At 60.4% G+C, this 14,140-nt stretch overlaps 5 protein-coding genes and 1 pseudogene across 6 annotated transcripts; 2 read left to right on the top strand and 4 right to left on the bottom strand.

Annotated features, from left to right (window-relative positions):
* Positions 1–138: 138 nt before the first annotated feature.
* Positions 139–210, top strand: SPRG_30164 (annotated as a pseudogene). The gene has a single exon. The product of its transcript is annotated as a tRNA-OTHER (tRNA).
* A 1,284-nt stretch (positions 211–1,494) lies between these two features.
* On the bottom strand, positions 1,495–3,800 carry SPRG_11644 (hypothetical protein). The gene is made up of 4 exons (XM_012350592.1): positions 2,748–3,800; positions 1,864–2,697; positions 1,731–1,813; positions 1,495–1,678 (listed from the first exon to the last, which is right to left on the bottom strand). The coding sequence occupies exons 1-4, from the start codon at positions 3,774–3,776 to the stop codon at positions 1,606–1,608; spliced, it is 2,019 nt and encodes a 672-aa protein (XP_012205982.1). The 5' UTR covers positions 3,777–3,800; the 3' UTR covers positions 1,495–1,605.
* A 442-nt stretch (positions 3,801–4,242) lies between these two features.
* On the top strand, positions 4,243–7,756 carry SPRG_11643 (hypothetical protein; the record flags this gene model as incomplete). The annotated part of the gene is made up of 6 exons (XM_012350591.1): positions 4,243–4,596; positions 4,699–5,053; positions 5,109–5,495; positions 5,600–6,798; positions 6,831–7,295; positions 7,352–7,756. The coding sequence occupies 6 exons, from the start codon at positions 4,243–4,245 to the stop codon at positions 7,754–7,756; spliced, it is 3,165 nt and encodes a 1,054-aa protein (XP_012205981.1).
* Positions 7,757–7,792: 36 nt separating this feature from the next.
* SPRG_11642 (hypothetical protein) lies at positions 7,793–8,588 on the bottom strand. The gene has a single exon (XM_012350590.1). It carries the CDS (start codon positions 8,582–8,584, stop codon positions 7,832–7,834), a length of 753 nt encoding a protein of 250 aa, XP_012205980.1. The 5' UTR covers positions 8,585–8,588; the 3' UTR covers positions 7,793–7,831.
* A 1,174-nt stretch (positions 8,589–9,762) lies between these two features.
* Positions 9,763–11,707, bottom strand: SPRG_11641 (hypothetical protein). Its single transcript, XM_012350589.1, has one exon. The coding sequence runs from the start codon at positions 11,653–11,655 to the stop codon at positions 9,784–9,786; it is 1,872 nt and encodes a 623-aa protein (XP_012205979.1). The 5' UTR covers positions 11,656–11,707; the 3' UTR covers positions 9,763–9,783.
* A 1,515-nt stretch (positions 11,708–13,222) lies between these two features.
* Positions 13,223–14,105, bottom strand: SPRG_11640 (hypothetical protein; the record flags this gene model as incomplete). Its single annotated transcript, XM_012350588.1, has 2 exons — positions 13,223–13,465; positions 13,516–14,105. The coding sequence occupies 2 exons, from the start codon at positions 14,103–14,105 to the stop codon at positions 13,357–13,359; spliced, it is 699 nt and encodes a 232-aa protein (XP_012205978.1). The 3' UTR covers positions 13,223–13,356.
* Positions 14,106–14,140: the final 35 nt, after the last annotated feature.

Below are 14,140 nucleotides of genomic sequence, written 5' to 3'. Positions count from 1 at the left end.
GCAGTACAGACGGCAGATGGCTTCTTGATGTGACACTCTCTCTTCTCCTCTCTCACTACTCCCACCCACTCTTGGCGGGAGTGCGCGTCTGGAGCGTCGAGATTGGGGAGGCAGTCAAGAAGGCTGAAATCTAGTCGACATCTTTTAGTCTAGCGGTATAGACACTGGTTTACCACCAGGTAGATCCGGGTTCAAGTCCCGGTGAGATCCCTACTTCCTGACTGGCTTCAGTACATCGCAACAAATGACCAAGGACATCGGGGTTTGCTTTCGGATACCTTTTGTAGCATCAAGGGTATAAAATTGATGTTCTATGCCCTTGATGCTACGGAAGCTTGCATGGCAACGAGGAAATGGACATGCGACGGACGATGCTTCTCTCCTATATTAGTACTACGCTACTACATTCCTAAACCAACGCAAGCGAGCGAGAGCCGCCTGGTAAGGATGGCAGAACCTGTGGGCCGAATGCTACGATCTTCTCACCCCGGCGTAGCACCAACGCGACCCCGACCCGGCGGCGGTGCTCGACTCGCGTTGGTCTCGGCTTGCAGCGCGTCCTCGACGGCCACCCGGTAAGGATGGCTGAGTCGCTTCATCATATCAAGGACAGTCGATTCGACGTTGCTCAGTTTATGTCGCTTATGGATCTCTCTAGCCTCACGCGCCTGGAGACGGTGGCAGTGCGCGCCCCCTTTCGTCGAGGAGATGCCGCTGCTCGAGGAGCTGGTGCTTGAGGCCAGCGAATTCACGGCGGCACCATTCACGCTTGCGAGTGTTTGCTTGCCGCGCCTGCACGTTTTGAAAATACCCAGCTTTGCGCTGAACGACGACGACATCGGTATGCTTGGCGACTGGACAAGCACACTGCCCCAGATGGACGAAGCGCGTTCGTTTTGTATGGTTGGCGCAACGCCGGGTCCAGAGTTGCATCTCATGCAGCGAGCTGCCGGTCGGTGGCTCGGTTGTGGCGCTTCGATCGTGCGACGTTGTCAAGAGCAGCATCCCGTTGTGGCAGCACCATTGACGCCGCCGCCATCATCTCGACGCGCTGCAAGGTCTCGCAAACGTCACGCTCGAGCTCAGTAGGGTTGTGCCCAACCAAGAGGCAGCCATCCACGCCTACGCACAACCGCGGCGGAGCGAACGTCCCCACGAGCGATACGTTGACAGACACAACCAAGGAGAGCTATCGCATTCTTATTCTCGCAAGCATATCAAGCAAGATCGATTCTTCGCATCCAATCTCGCTCGATGAACTCTTATTGGATGAGCTGCCTTTGCCGATGAGGAACAGTAGTCACACGCCCTTTGACACGACAACAGCGCCAGTCCGCAAACGAGTCCGCGGCTTTCGGGGATTAGGGCAGGGCTAGGGTTGGCCGCCTCACCCTCCACACATGCGACTGGATTCGGCGCGCATTTTGTAAGCGTGGACATGGGCGACACGATTTCCATCGTGGGGCCAGAGAGGTGCTCATGGAGGAGACATCCGTGTCGTCAAAAATGCAGTGTGTCTTCTATTCAAACTCACAGCCAATATGCTGTGGGAAGAGAGATAAGATGCAAGCGTCATGTAGGAAATGCAGAAAGCGGTAGAGGCGTTCACGGCTGCTGCTGCATCGCGGCCTCCTTGATCTGCGACGCGAGGTCCACAAACCGGTCCTGGTACTTCATCCTACCAGTCACACGCATGAGAAAGGGCGCCTTGACACATATGCATGGTCTACCACGCGGCCTTGACGTCTTCGGCGGCCGTCTCGCACGTCGTGCCGCCCTTCTGCAAGAGCGCTTGCAGGAGCTCAGCACGCGACTACCCACAACAATCAGAATCCAGTACGAAATTCTCAGAAATCCACGTACGCGGTGGTGCAGGACGAGCGAGAGCGACGCGAGCGACTGACGGTCCAGCGCGTAGGCGAGCGCCTTGGCGAGCACGTCGGCCGGCACCGAGTGGTACATCATCGTAACCACGAGCGTCTGTGCGAGGCGGTCGTCGGCCGCAGCTTCGTCGGCCGTCAACTGGTCCGTGATGCGGTGCGTCTGCGCGAGCATGTACTGGACGAGGAACGGGAAGAGCACAAAGCGCGCCGACGGGTGCAGCAGCGGGAGCGCGCGGCACACGAGCTTCTTGCCTTTCGAGACCGAAAGAATTGCATCGAGCGCCGGCGGGTCGCACGTCGCCTCGCCGTTGACGGTGCTCACGCCGAGGACGCTGGCGAGGTCCAAAAGCAGGCGCGTCGTACGCTCGCGGAGCTCGATGAGCGCCGGGTCCATCTGCGCCGTGTCCATTTGATGGAACTGCTGCACGTTGATGCGGCGGGCGTCGAGCAGATGGCGCGCGTCTTGGAGCGCGAGGAGGTGGACGATGCCGGCGTCAATGCGCTGGCGCTTGGACCACGTGTCGTTGCGGAAGACGGACGCGCCAAGCTCTTCCTCCGGGCGGTTGAGCACGTCGACGACTGTCACGTCCTTAGGCTGCTCGTCGACCTTGTGCAAGTTGAGGAGCTCGCGCGGCCGGTACAAGCTCGTCTTGGAGGTCCGGCCGAGCACGTGGTTTTCCGTCTCCCACGTCCGCGACTTGTTGGCGCGCGACACATCCCGCGGGTCAAATGACTTGACGTGTTCGAGCTTCCAGGACGGCAGCGGCAGCGGCGGTTGCCCGGGCAGCGCCTGCTGACGGGCCCGGTCGCGCTTCTACGCCGGTAGTTTGCGTAATGACGATGGCGAAGAGAGAAAGGACGTACCACCATGTAGTTGTGGAAGTAATAGTCGTCGCTGAACGGATCGCTGGACCGGATTTGCTTGAGCTCCTGCTGCACGACAAACTGAATGTCACGGGGCATCATGACCTGGAACACGCGCTCCTGCAACAGCACGTGCGGCGGCGGTGGGAACGGCGGGCGCATCATCATGTGCGGCGGCGGCATCATGTGCGGCGGCAGCATGTGCGGCGGCGGGTGGTGCGGGAACCCGTGTGGCGGCATCATACCTTGCGGTGGCGGCGGCGGGCCGTGCTCGGGACGCCAGCCTGGCGGCGGGCGAGGCATGTTGCCGGTCGGCGGCGGCATGACACCAGGAGGCGGCATCGTGCCCGGCGGCGGCATCATACCCGGAGGAGGCAAGGCGCCTGCGGGCGGGCCCCAACCAGGCGGCGGCGTCGGCGTCGTCGTCGGGAGCGGCGGAGGCACCGCAAGAGCATTTGCCGGAGCCACCGTCTCTTCGTCCTCGGTCAAGCCCAGCGACTTGAGCTTTAAGTCTTCAAGAATGCCATCGTCTTCGTCGTCTTCTGCGTAGAGGTACGCGGACGACGTCGATGGCGCGCTCGAAATGCCGAGACCGGCGTTGCCAAAGCCAAAGACTGCAGTTTCCGGCGCGGCCTTCTTCGAGAACTCTTCGCGAAGCATCGCAAATTCTTGCTGGCTCCGCGCCCACTCCAAGTCAGCCTGGGTCGGCGCAGCGCCCTGGGGCGCCGCCGCAAACCCCGGCGGCGCGCTCACCTTCCCCTTGGGCTTAGATTGCTCGCTCGCCGGCGGCGCTTCGCTCCCCGGCATGTGCACGTTGCCCATGAAGATGGCCGAGAGGTTGTCATGCAGCACAAACGGCCGGCTCGAGGCAGTCGTCGGGCCCATCGGGTACGGGTAGTTGTCCAGCGCATCATCCACGGGGCCCAAGAGGTCATGGGCGCGGAGGTCTTCCAGGAGGCTCTCGTACTTCTTGTCGTCCACGGAGACGCCCGTGAAGAACCCCAAGGAGCCGACGCTTTCACTCGCCATTGCAGTCTCTTGTGTCAACGAGCGGTGTGATGAGGTTCCGAAATTAGCCTCCGGATGACGCCATTTATCCGGATTCTCTTCGTCCGTGGCCATCACCCCCTCGCCGTCGGTGACCTCTGGCGACGGCCCGGCCGAGGCCACGCAGCCGCAGACCTCCATGCTCGAGGTCGATGTCCTTGGCACGCAGAGGCGGTGCCAGGACTCCGCGGCGCTTGCTCGCTACACTGCTCATGGCCCAATCCAAGGGCGGGAAGTCGTGGAGGCGATCCTATTTTGGCCAATCGCACGCAGAATAAAAGGACGCTGCAAGCTTGATGGTGTTTGGAAAAAGATTTGGATTTGCACCAATCTCAAAAACGCAATGTTTCAGCCAATCCAGGACCTTTCGAATCGAATTATAGCCAGTCAGAACACGGGATTCACGCCGAGCGTTTTGGTATTGTTGGAATTGGAGCCTGGGGTGTCTATGGCCACGACAAAGTCACCGACGAAGCGCGCCGAGGACGCGGCCGCGGCCCACGAGTCGGATGTGGAGTCGTACTCGGACGATGGCAATGCTTCCGGTGTCGAGGACGACGAAGATGCTGCCGGCGCCTTGCAAGCCATCGCCGCCAAGGAAGAAGAGGAAGAAGCGCTGTCGCCGGAAGAGAAGGCCGCCCGCGATGCACTCCTCCTCGAGGAAGAAGAAGCCTTCCGCAAGCAAAAGGAGACCCAGCTCAAGTCGCTGCAGGCGCTGCGCGAAGCCGAAGAAGAAGCCGACGCCGAGGCCCAGAAGAACATCCGCCCCACGGACAAGCGACTTCAATTCCTCATGGCGCAGGTATGGTCGCCACGTGATTATGCCATGCATACTTTCGTCTCTGTGATGAAGATGCTCGGCGCTCCCTCATACATCCAAGACTCATGGTTGTGCAATGTGTAGTCGGATGTCTTTACGTCGTTCTTGATGGGCGGGACGTCGGCCGTGGGGAAAGCCATGACCAAGAAGCGCGGGGAGACAAAGAAGCAAGAAGGCGAGAACCGCCGGTCGGGCAAGAAGGCGGATGACTCGGCCGAAGATCAAGCGCTGCTCGCGATGGAGGAGTCGCGCTTCACGCGCCTCGACAAGCAGCCATCGAACATCGCCTTTGGCACGATGAAGCCGTACCAGCTCGAAGGTCTTAACTGGATGATCCGTCTCCACGACTGCGGTGTCAACGGGATTCTGGCCGACGAAATGGGTCTGGGCAAGACGCTGCAGTCCATCTCGCTCCTCGCGTACCTGCGTGAAGCCCGCGGTGCGTCCAGCCCTTTAACTCTTCCACGTCCTCATAACAAAGATGTATGATGTAGCCATCAAGGGTCCGCACATGATCATTGTGCCCAAGTCGACCGTCGGCAACTGGATGCGCGAGCTCAACCGGTGGTGCCCGTCCATCCGCGCGTTCAAGTTTATGGGCGACAAGGAGCAGCGCAACGTGCTGCGCGAGACGATGAAGACGACCAAGTTTGACGCGTGCGTGCTCTCGTACGAAGTTGCGATCATCGAGAAGGCGACGCTGAAGCGGTACAAGTGGAAGTACATGCTCATTGACGAAGCCCATCGCATCAAGAACGAAAACTCCAAGCTCTCGACGGTCGTGCGTGAGTTTGACGTCGAGCACCGCCTCCTCATCACGGGCACACCGCTCCAGAACAACCTCCACGAGCTCTGGGCGCTCCTCAACTTTCTTCTCCCAGGTACACTTTGATGCCATCCTCGCACCCATGTTTACCTCGTTTGCGGAATCCTAGATGTCTTTACGGGGATTTCGACTCGTGGTTCAACGTCGATGGCGAGCAAGGCCAGGAAAATGTCATCAAGAAGCTGCACACGGTGCTGCGGCCGTTCCTCCTCCGGCGCCTCAAGTCGGACGTGGAGCACTCGCTGCCGCCCAAGATTGAAACCAAGCTCTACGTCGGCCTCTCGGAGATGCAGCGCGAGTGGTACACGCGCGTCTTGCACCGCGACGCGACGCACCTCAACTCGATTGGCGGCTCGGACCGCGTCCGCCTCCTCAACATCCTCATGCAGCTCCGCAAGGTGACCAACCACCCGTACCTCTTTGACGGCGCCGAGCCGGGCCCGCCGTACAAGGAAGGGCCGCACCTCTGGGAGAACTGCGGCAAGATGACGCTGCTGCACAAGCTGCTGCCGCGCCTCAAGGCCCAAGGCTCGCGCGTGCTCATCTTTTGCCAAATGACGTCGATGCTCAACATTCTGGAAGACTACATGCGCTACAACGACCACGAGTACTGCCGCCTCGACGGCAGCACGCAGGGCGAGCTCCGCGACGAGTACATGGACGTGTTCAACGCGCCCAACTCGACCAAGTTTGTGTTCCTCCTCAGCACGCGCGCGGGCGGTCTCGGCATCAACTTGGCGACGGCCGATATTGTGATTCTCTTCGACTCGGACTGGAACCCGCAAGTGGATCTGCAAGCGATGGACCGCGCGCACCGCATTGGCCAGACCAAGCTCGTCCGCGTCTTCCGCTTCGTGACGGACGGGACCGTCGAAGAAAAGATCATTGAGCGCGCCGAGCGCAAGCTCTACTTGGACGCAGCGATCATCCAGCAAGGCCGCCTCGCGCAGCAGAACCGGAAGCTCTCAAAGGACGAGCTCATGACCATGGTGCGCTTTGGCGCCGACGAAATCTTCAACGCCAAGGGCTCGATGATCACGGACGACGACATTGACGCGATCTTGGCGAAGGGCGAAGAGCGCACGGAGGCCATGAAGGCCAAGGTCGTCGACGACATGCAGCACAACCTCGCCAACTTTAGTCTGACGAGCGTCTCGAGCCTGTACGACTTTGAAGGCGAAAACTTTGCGAAGGACGCGGCCGAGTCGGGCTCCGTGCTGCCCTCGACGTTCATTGCACTCCCCGCACGCGAGCGCAAGAAGAACTACGACGTGGACGAGTACTACCGCCAACAAACGGGCCAGACCAAGCCGAAGAAGACCAAGAAGCCCGACGAAGAGAACAAGCCCAAGGTGCCGGTTGTGCACGATTTCCAGTTTTTGACCGCGAGCGCATGACGGCGCTGCTCCAGAAGCGCTACGACGTCGAGTTTGCGCGCAAGGAGCACATGAAGCTCATCAAGGAAGCCAAGGCGGACGAGCAAAAGCAAAAGCTCGAGGGCGACGACCTCAAGTCCAAGCAGCTCGAGGCCGAGCTCGAGAATATGGTCATGGACGCTGCCGACGTGGCCGAGCTCGAGGCGCTCGAAGCCGACGGGTTTGGCGACTGGAGCCGACGCGACCTCAAGCAGTTTGTCGCGAGCTGCGAGCGCTTTGGCCGCAGCGACAAGGACGCAGTGTGTCTGGACGTGGCGACGCTGCTTGTCAAGGACGTGGCGCGCGTCGCCGAGTACTATGACGTGTTTTGGGCGCGCGGGACCGAGCTCGAAGAGTACCAAAAGTACATGGACCGTATCGAGCGAGGCGAGAAGCGCATCCAGCGCAACCTCGCCATCAAGGAAGCCCTCGCCTCCAAGGTGCGTCGGAATGCTTGTCTTTGTGGGCATGTCACCACGGTAATAATAACGTGTAGGTGGCCCGGTACAAGAACCCGTGGCGTGACATGAAGCTCACGTACCCCGGCGGATACAAGAGCAAGGGCTTCACGATGGACGAGGACGTCTTCTTGATTTGCATGATGCACAAGCACGGCGTCGGCGGCGACTGGGTCGCGATCAAAGAGGACATTCGCAAGGCGTGGCAGTTCCGCTTTGACTGGTTCTTCAAGTCGCGCACGATTCTAGAGCTCCAGAAGCGCGGCGAGTTCCTCACCAAGCTCATTGAGAAGGAGAACGAGGAGCTCGGTACCAAGGTGGTGGCCGAAGAAGAGCATTTGGCGACAAAGGCCAAGCCGTCGAGCAGCAGCTCTGGCAGTTCCAGCAAGAAGCGCGCGTCGTCGTCGACGTCGTCGAGCTCCAAGCGGAAACGAACCTCGTAGTGGTTTGGCATCGACCACGACTACACAATATACCACCATCGTTGATGCATTTATAATAATCTCGCGACGACGGGGCTAGGCCAAGCTCTGGAGCTTGCTCGGGTGGTACATGTTGCCGCCGACGAGCAGCGCGACGGCCTCGAGGTCGGCCAGGAGGCGCATGTAGGCGCCGACAAAGTCCATGCTCGCATTGTACGAAGCCACGAGGCCGTTTTCGTCAAAGCCAAAGATCGAGGTCGTCGGGAGGTCAATCTGACGCCCGATGAGCTTCTGGACGAGGACTTCGTCGTGGAGGATGTGGGGAAAGTACATGCTCAGCGTCGTGCGCGTGATGCGCTGGGACACGATCATGTGCACGTGGCACGCCAGCAGCCCGTCCTCGTCGTTCTGCACCACGTCGCAGCGCAGAAAGTACATGGAAAAGTTGCTGTGCGACGCGCAGTAGATGCGGAAGACGTAGAGGAGCTTGTCGACGCCGACAAGGTGAAAGTACCGGAGGTCGTCGCGCATGATGGAGCGCAGGAAGCGTTCCTGGACCATCGCCTCCTTGTCGAGCGACGTCATGTAGCCGTACTTGAAGACGCGGAGGTACTCGTGCACGGTCTTGACGCTCCGGTGGTCGTTGAGGTACCAGTGCGTTGCGCTGAGCGACTCGCGCTTGCCCTCGAGGCGGCTCGTCTCGTACGCGAGCGCGTCGACTTGGCGGCCCAAGCGCTCAATGTGCTCGCGACGGCGGGCCACGTGCGCGCGCTGGTTGGAGGCGCGGAGCTTGCGCTGGTGCAAGCGCTTCTCGTCCTCGTTCGTAAACACCGTTTTCGACTTGAGCATCCTTCGAAGCGAACAAAAGGCAAAGTGCCAGTGGAGGCGGTCAGTCACTGAGGAGTTTTATGCAATCAGTCACAGGACATGTCACACGCCGCTAACGCCAGCACGCTTGCTCGTCGTCCCACGGCACGGCCTGTATAGAAGCCCTGCAAACGACGAGCGACCAGCAGCGAAGAGCAAGGTGGAGCCACCGACGCACGTGGGCCGTCGACCTTGTCGGTGGCAGCGACCTTTATGTGGATGGTCCAGTCCGAAGGATTGTTTGCCCGTTTGCTGGGTGGCAGCGGGCGCCAGCTGGCGGTCCTTGTGCCAAGTTGCAAGCGTTCGTTGCTAGGTGGCAGTGATAGAGCATCTGGGCGCGCCAACGTCACCGCTTCTTGTTCTCGGTGGTGCGTCGAGGCCTCTGCTCCATGGCTACGCACGATACCAAGCAAGCTGCAAGGTTCAAGACGAACGTGGTCAGCATGGAGCGACAAGTGATTTCGCTGCTTCTCTGGGCGCCAGAGAAACGCATGCGATCAGCACCGCGGTACTACCTTTCTTGTTCAGCATAGTACTGTATTTAGCGTTGTTGGACTTCCACGAGGACGACTCTAGTCCCTTGCGCGCGCATGAGGCAGACGTGGCAACCATGCGACGTAGCGCGCACGAGGGTCTTCATTTGGGGTCTTGAAGCAATTGCTGCAGCGACATTTTCGGAGACAGGGCGAACGGCCACGCCTGTGTCGAGGCGACGGTTCACCTTCACCGCTTGGGAGCCCTAACCCTAACGTTAGTGAAGATCTCGGTAGCATTTATTGTAGTATCCCGTCCGCCGCATGGAACCTTGCAACCTTCTTGTGCCTTCAAGTCAACACTGTACTCCTGCTGTTGTGCTAATCGACTCGTTGGGTCTATCAACGATGTTGGCAGCTGGACCTGATACCTCCCTACCAAAAAAGCCAACCACCTACTGGTATCGGATTTCCCACCACTGTGTGCAAGACACAAAGCAGCTTTGAAGTGCTGATCGTGTACAGTTGTAGCAGCGTGTTCGCCGTCCAGTGCTTCTGACCACGTCGACCTTCTACAACTGCATCGGTGCGACCCATTGATCTACCTACCATCAGATTGACAAGATGTTTGACGCGTTGCCGAGCCATCGAGAGAAGTCTTGCCTCGACAGACGCGAGGGCAAAAGTGACGAAAAGAATACATTGCCCTTAGCGGCGGTACGGGAAGAGGAGGTTGATAAAAGCTGCGATCGGCGTCCACGCAAGGAACGTGACGTCCTCGCGCAGCACGAGTGGCATGAGGATCAAGCACGCTTCGTGGAAGACGCGGTAGCAGTGCACGAGCTTGCTCGGCGTCGGGAACGGCGTCAGAACGCGCGACGCCGCGTAGCCCGCGACCATACAAAAGTGCGCGACGAGCACAAAGGGCTTGGGCGTGAGGGCGCAGAGGAGGCCGAGCGGGCCCGAGCTAAACATACCGCCGAGCTTGAGGTACTGGTAGCAGCTCTCGCGGATCTCTTCGCGGGCCGCCGCGTTCGAGTACCCATCGGGAATCGAAAAGACGTGGTACAAGGCGTTCGCAAGGATGTTGATGGTCGACGAGTGGTTCACGCGCTGCTCCTCAAAGGCGTGGCGGGCCGCCGCGATCGCATCGGCGTCGACCAAGTCCGTCTTCTCAAGGAGCGACGAGAGGAGCACCGCGTCACGGAGCGCGACCGACATGCCGCCGCCCGTGAGCGGGTGACGCATGTTCCACGAGTCGCCAATCATGATGCAGCGGCCGAGGCTCGGCTGCGTCGTCATAAATTCACGGTTGGGCATCGACTTGACCGGGCCATCTTGGACGGCCTGGACAAAGGCGGCGCGGGACGCCTCCGGCATCTGCGGCGCGACAACGTTGATGAGGTGCTTGGTGAGGTCGCCGTTGCTCTGGCTCGGCACCTTCCCGGGCACGTCCACAAGCGCACGCGTCTCGGTCGGCGAGATTTGATAGACAACGATCGGCGACGGCTCGGCGAGAATGACGTGGCCGTACCCGCGGTACGGCACGGTAGCCTCCATCGGCGGGTGCTTCATCAAGATGGCAATAAAACTGGAAATCTGCTTGGGCGACTCGGTCGAGAGTTCGCGGCGGAGACCCGACCAGAGGCCGTCGCACACGAGGACCAGCGGCGCCTTGGCGTGCTCGGTCGGCATCTCCACGTCGTCGGACGTCGCCTTGCGGCGGTACTGAACACCCCGGCAAATGTCCGTCTTCGAGTCCGAGAGAAGCTTCGTGACCGTGCCTTCGATGCACGTGACGTTCTCGTGGGCAAAGACCTTGGCGCGGAGGCGGTCGACAAACAAGCCGTTGTGGAAGCCACGGCCGTGCTGCTTGCCCGTACCGTTGTCGCCGCGGGCAAAGCCCATGTACTCAAAGAACGTCTTGGGCACGCGCTCGGGGTACGGGAGCATGATGTGGTCTTCGGCGCCCTTCTTCGTCTTGACGATCGTGTAGCCGTCGGCCTTGATGTCGGTCTCGGTCTCGGCACAGTCGAGCAAGTCCAGCGACCGCAGCGCATCGAGGCCGCCAGGCTGCATGAGCTCGCCCACGAACCGGTCTTGGTACTCGAGCGTCTTTTCAAACACGAGCACCTTCTTGCCTTGCTTGGCGAGACCCATCGCCATCGCGCAGCCCGTGGTGCCACCGCCAATGATAATGACATCTGCGTCGCGGTTCGCCTCGGTGTACTTGTCGTTTGTGTACTTGGGCGTCGGCTTGACGGCCCACATACCCACAAAGCCGAGGAGGTACACGAGCGCGACGACGCCGGCCGCTTGCACAAACGAGAGCGGGCGCGGAATGTCGTGCTCGGCCGCGCGGTACGAGACGGCGGCAAAGCCAATGATGAGCACCGACGTCGTGTTCATGGTCTGGAGCAGCGACGCGCGGAGGGCGCAGCAGGACGCGAGCACGGCCAGGAGGAGCGAGAAGAAGACGGGCGCGTCCGCGAGCTGCTGGCAGAGGACCGCGAAGGCGTCCTGCAGCAAGCTGCGCAGCGTCTCGCTCAGGATCACGACCGACGCGATGAGGAGGATCATCGTCGACGGCTTATTCGGAAATGTGGTCTTCGTCGACCTTCAAATGCCACCGGTATTTTATAGAAATGCATGGGAATTTCCCATAAACATGCGAAAATCCAGTTAAGTGCGCATTGGACGGCGCAGTAACGGACTTGCGGCGCGCGATCCGCACTTAATCGGGATCCCTGCTGGCGACGGCCCTCTTCGTGCGACGCTAGTGTTTCGGTGGCTGCGATGCAGACGCTGCCGCGTGTGTCTTTGAGCGCCACGTCAGGGCTGCCAGCTACTTCTATGCGGCCGGCGCGGCTACGCGCTGCGGCTTGCTTTGCAGCACTGCCCTGCCTCTTCGCAGCACGAAATTGCAAGCCGAGCGAGCCCTCGCCGCCCATGCCGGCGCCACGGATGGCCTCGCTGCTGCTCCCAGCGCATACCGATGGCAGTGGCACTGCGCCGGTGCGGCTGACGCGAAGCGATCTTGCCGTGACCAGAGCCGATCCGGTCACGACGGCTGCTCGTCGCGCGGCCATGCACAGGCGTAGGATACAACGCCGGACGTGGTATCCGGCGTGTCAATGCGCACTTTATCGGGTCAGAGTGGCCCGATTGGTCGATTTGTAATAAAATATCTTGCGCCGAGGTGTCATTGGAGGTGCATGGCCGACGAGGTCGGTGACATGAGGCAGCGCCAGCGACGGGTGGCAGCGACGTCGTCGGGAGGCGACAAGGCCGCGGCAGGAGCAGCAGCAGCAGCATGGGCCTGGACGCCAATCATCCAAGTGGTGCAGAGCAAGGCCGCGAGATGCAGTCCATCCGTTGACGAAACGAGCCGTCCTTGCGCTCGCACCGTGGCATCGCATGGCACCTACGGTAGATTGCGCATGGCCTGTCGATAGACGCGGTCGGTGCAGCGGTGACGCCACCTTTCGATTGCACGGCAAGGCCATGCACCTGTGTGAGTGCTTGGCGATGCGTTGTACTGAGGCCATCCACTTGACGTCGGGGGCGTTCGTCGAGTGAGATGGAACCTGCGCCTGTCCATGGAACGCGCCAAGATCGGATACTGTACACTTGTCGGCGGCTCAATGGTGTCATGCAGTACAGCCCAATCGTCCTACGGTGCACGATGGGACTACAAAAGCCGGAGGATGATCGAGGTGCGCTGAGCGCGGGCAATACCAGCGTCGACACGAGTAGAGACGACTTGCCTTCCACACCCAACCACTGCACACTACAGTACGCGCCTCCGCATGTATCGACGCCCTTGAACATCGAGCCCCGTCCATGGCATCCGAAGCGTCGTCCTGCACGCAGGACCAGTGGCGTCTGTTCCACGGCCAAGTCGCCGACAGCAAAACTATCACGATCATTCTCCAAGCTGTAGGCTTGCTCGCATACCAAGCCTTAATGGTATTACGCGTCCCTTAATGTGCGATGCAGATGTACGAACACCTTCCGCGCTACGGAGTGCACGAGCCTTCGGCGTGCCCCTTGCCGTCAAGGGACACGGTTCGATCCTCGTCGCGCGGGTGCAACGAGTAAGTTTCACAGCCCGACCATTATAAGGGGCTTCAAACGTATCGTCAATGGGATGTGTACGCTCCCGCACAGTACACGCTGCGTCTATCGAGCGCTGTCTTGTTCGTCCTTTAAAGCCATACACACCACACCCATGGAACTTTACATGTGACACGAGAGACTGCCACGTCATGGAGGCAGTGATCACAGCGGATGCTCTGGTGGCGCATCCGGGAGTCGGCCACTGTCCAATACAAAAGTCGCACGCTCCAGCGACCGCAAGACCTTGGCGAGCGCGGCAGCGAGGTCCATGCTCGAGTCGTGCGCGATGATGCGCCGTCGTCGTTAAAGGAATAGACGGACGTCTGCGGGATCTCCATGGTGTGTCCGATGAGCTCCTGGACGAGGACCTCGTCGTGGAGGATGTGCGGAAAGTACAGCGCGAGCGACGCACGCGTCATGCGCTGCTGCACGGCGAGCCGCAGCGTGCACGCGAGCGGCTTGTCGCCGTCAGCAAGCACGACGTCGCAAGAGACGAACCGCATGACGAAGCTCGAGATCGTCGACGAGTGGCGCTGGAAGATGCGAATGAACGTGTCGAGCGAGTAGAAGCCTTGAAAGACCATGGCCGGGTCCATGATGGCGCGGAGGAAGCGCTCTTGCTTGCCAGCCATGGCCGCGTCATGCAGATGGAAGCCATGTGCAAACATGTGTACGTACTCGCGCATGAGCCGCTCCGACCGCGTTTCGTTCATCGCGATCGACTGCGATAGCATCTCGGAGAGGACGTCCCGCCTGCCCTCGAGGCGAGCGAGCTCGTAAGAGAGCACTTCGACCTCGTCTGTGAGGCTTGTCGTGCGCGACTTCTGCCGGGCAATATACGCACGTTGAGCCCGCGACCGGCGGCGGTGGTAGTGGTCCAGGTACTCAGGCAAAGGCGACGCTGGCCGCATTGCTTGACCAAGCTGCAAAGGGAAGATATTCGGGA

Source organism: Saprolegnia parasitica (genome assembly GCF_000151545.1).
Source record: "Saprolegnia parasitica CBS 223.65 unplaced genomic scaffold supercont2.67, whole genome shotgun sequence".
NCBI lineage: Eukaryota > Oomycota > Saprolegniomycetes > Saprolegniales > Saprolegniaceae > Saprolegnia > Saprolegnia parasitica.
Note: the sequence above shows the minus strand (reverse complement) of the source record. Positions and strands in the feature narration are given on the sequence as shown.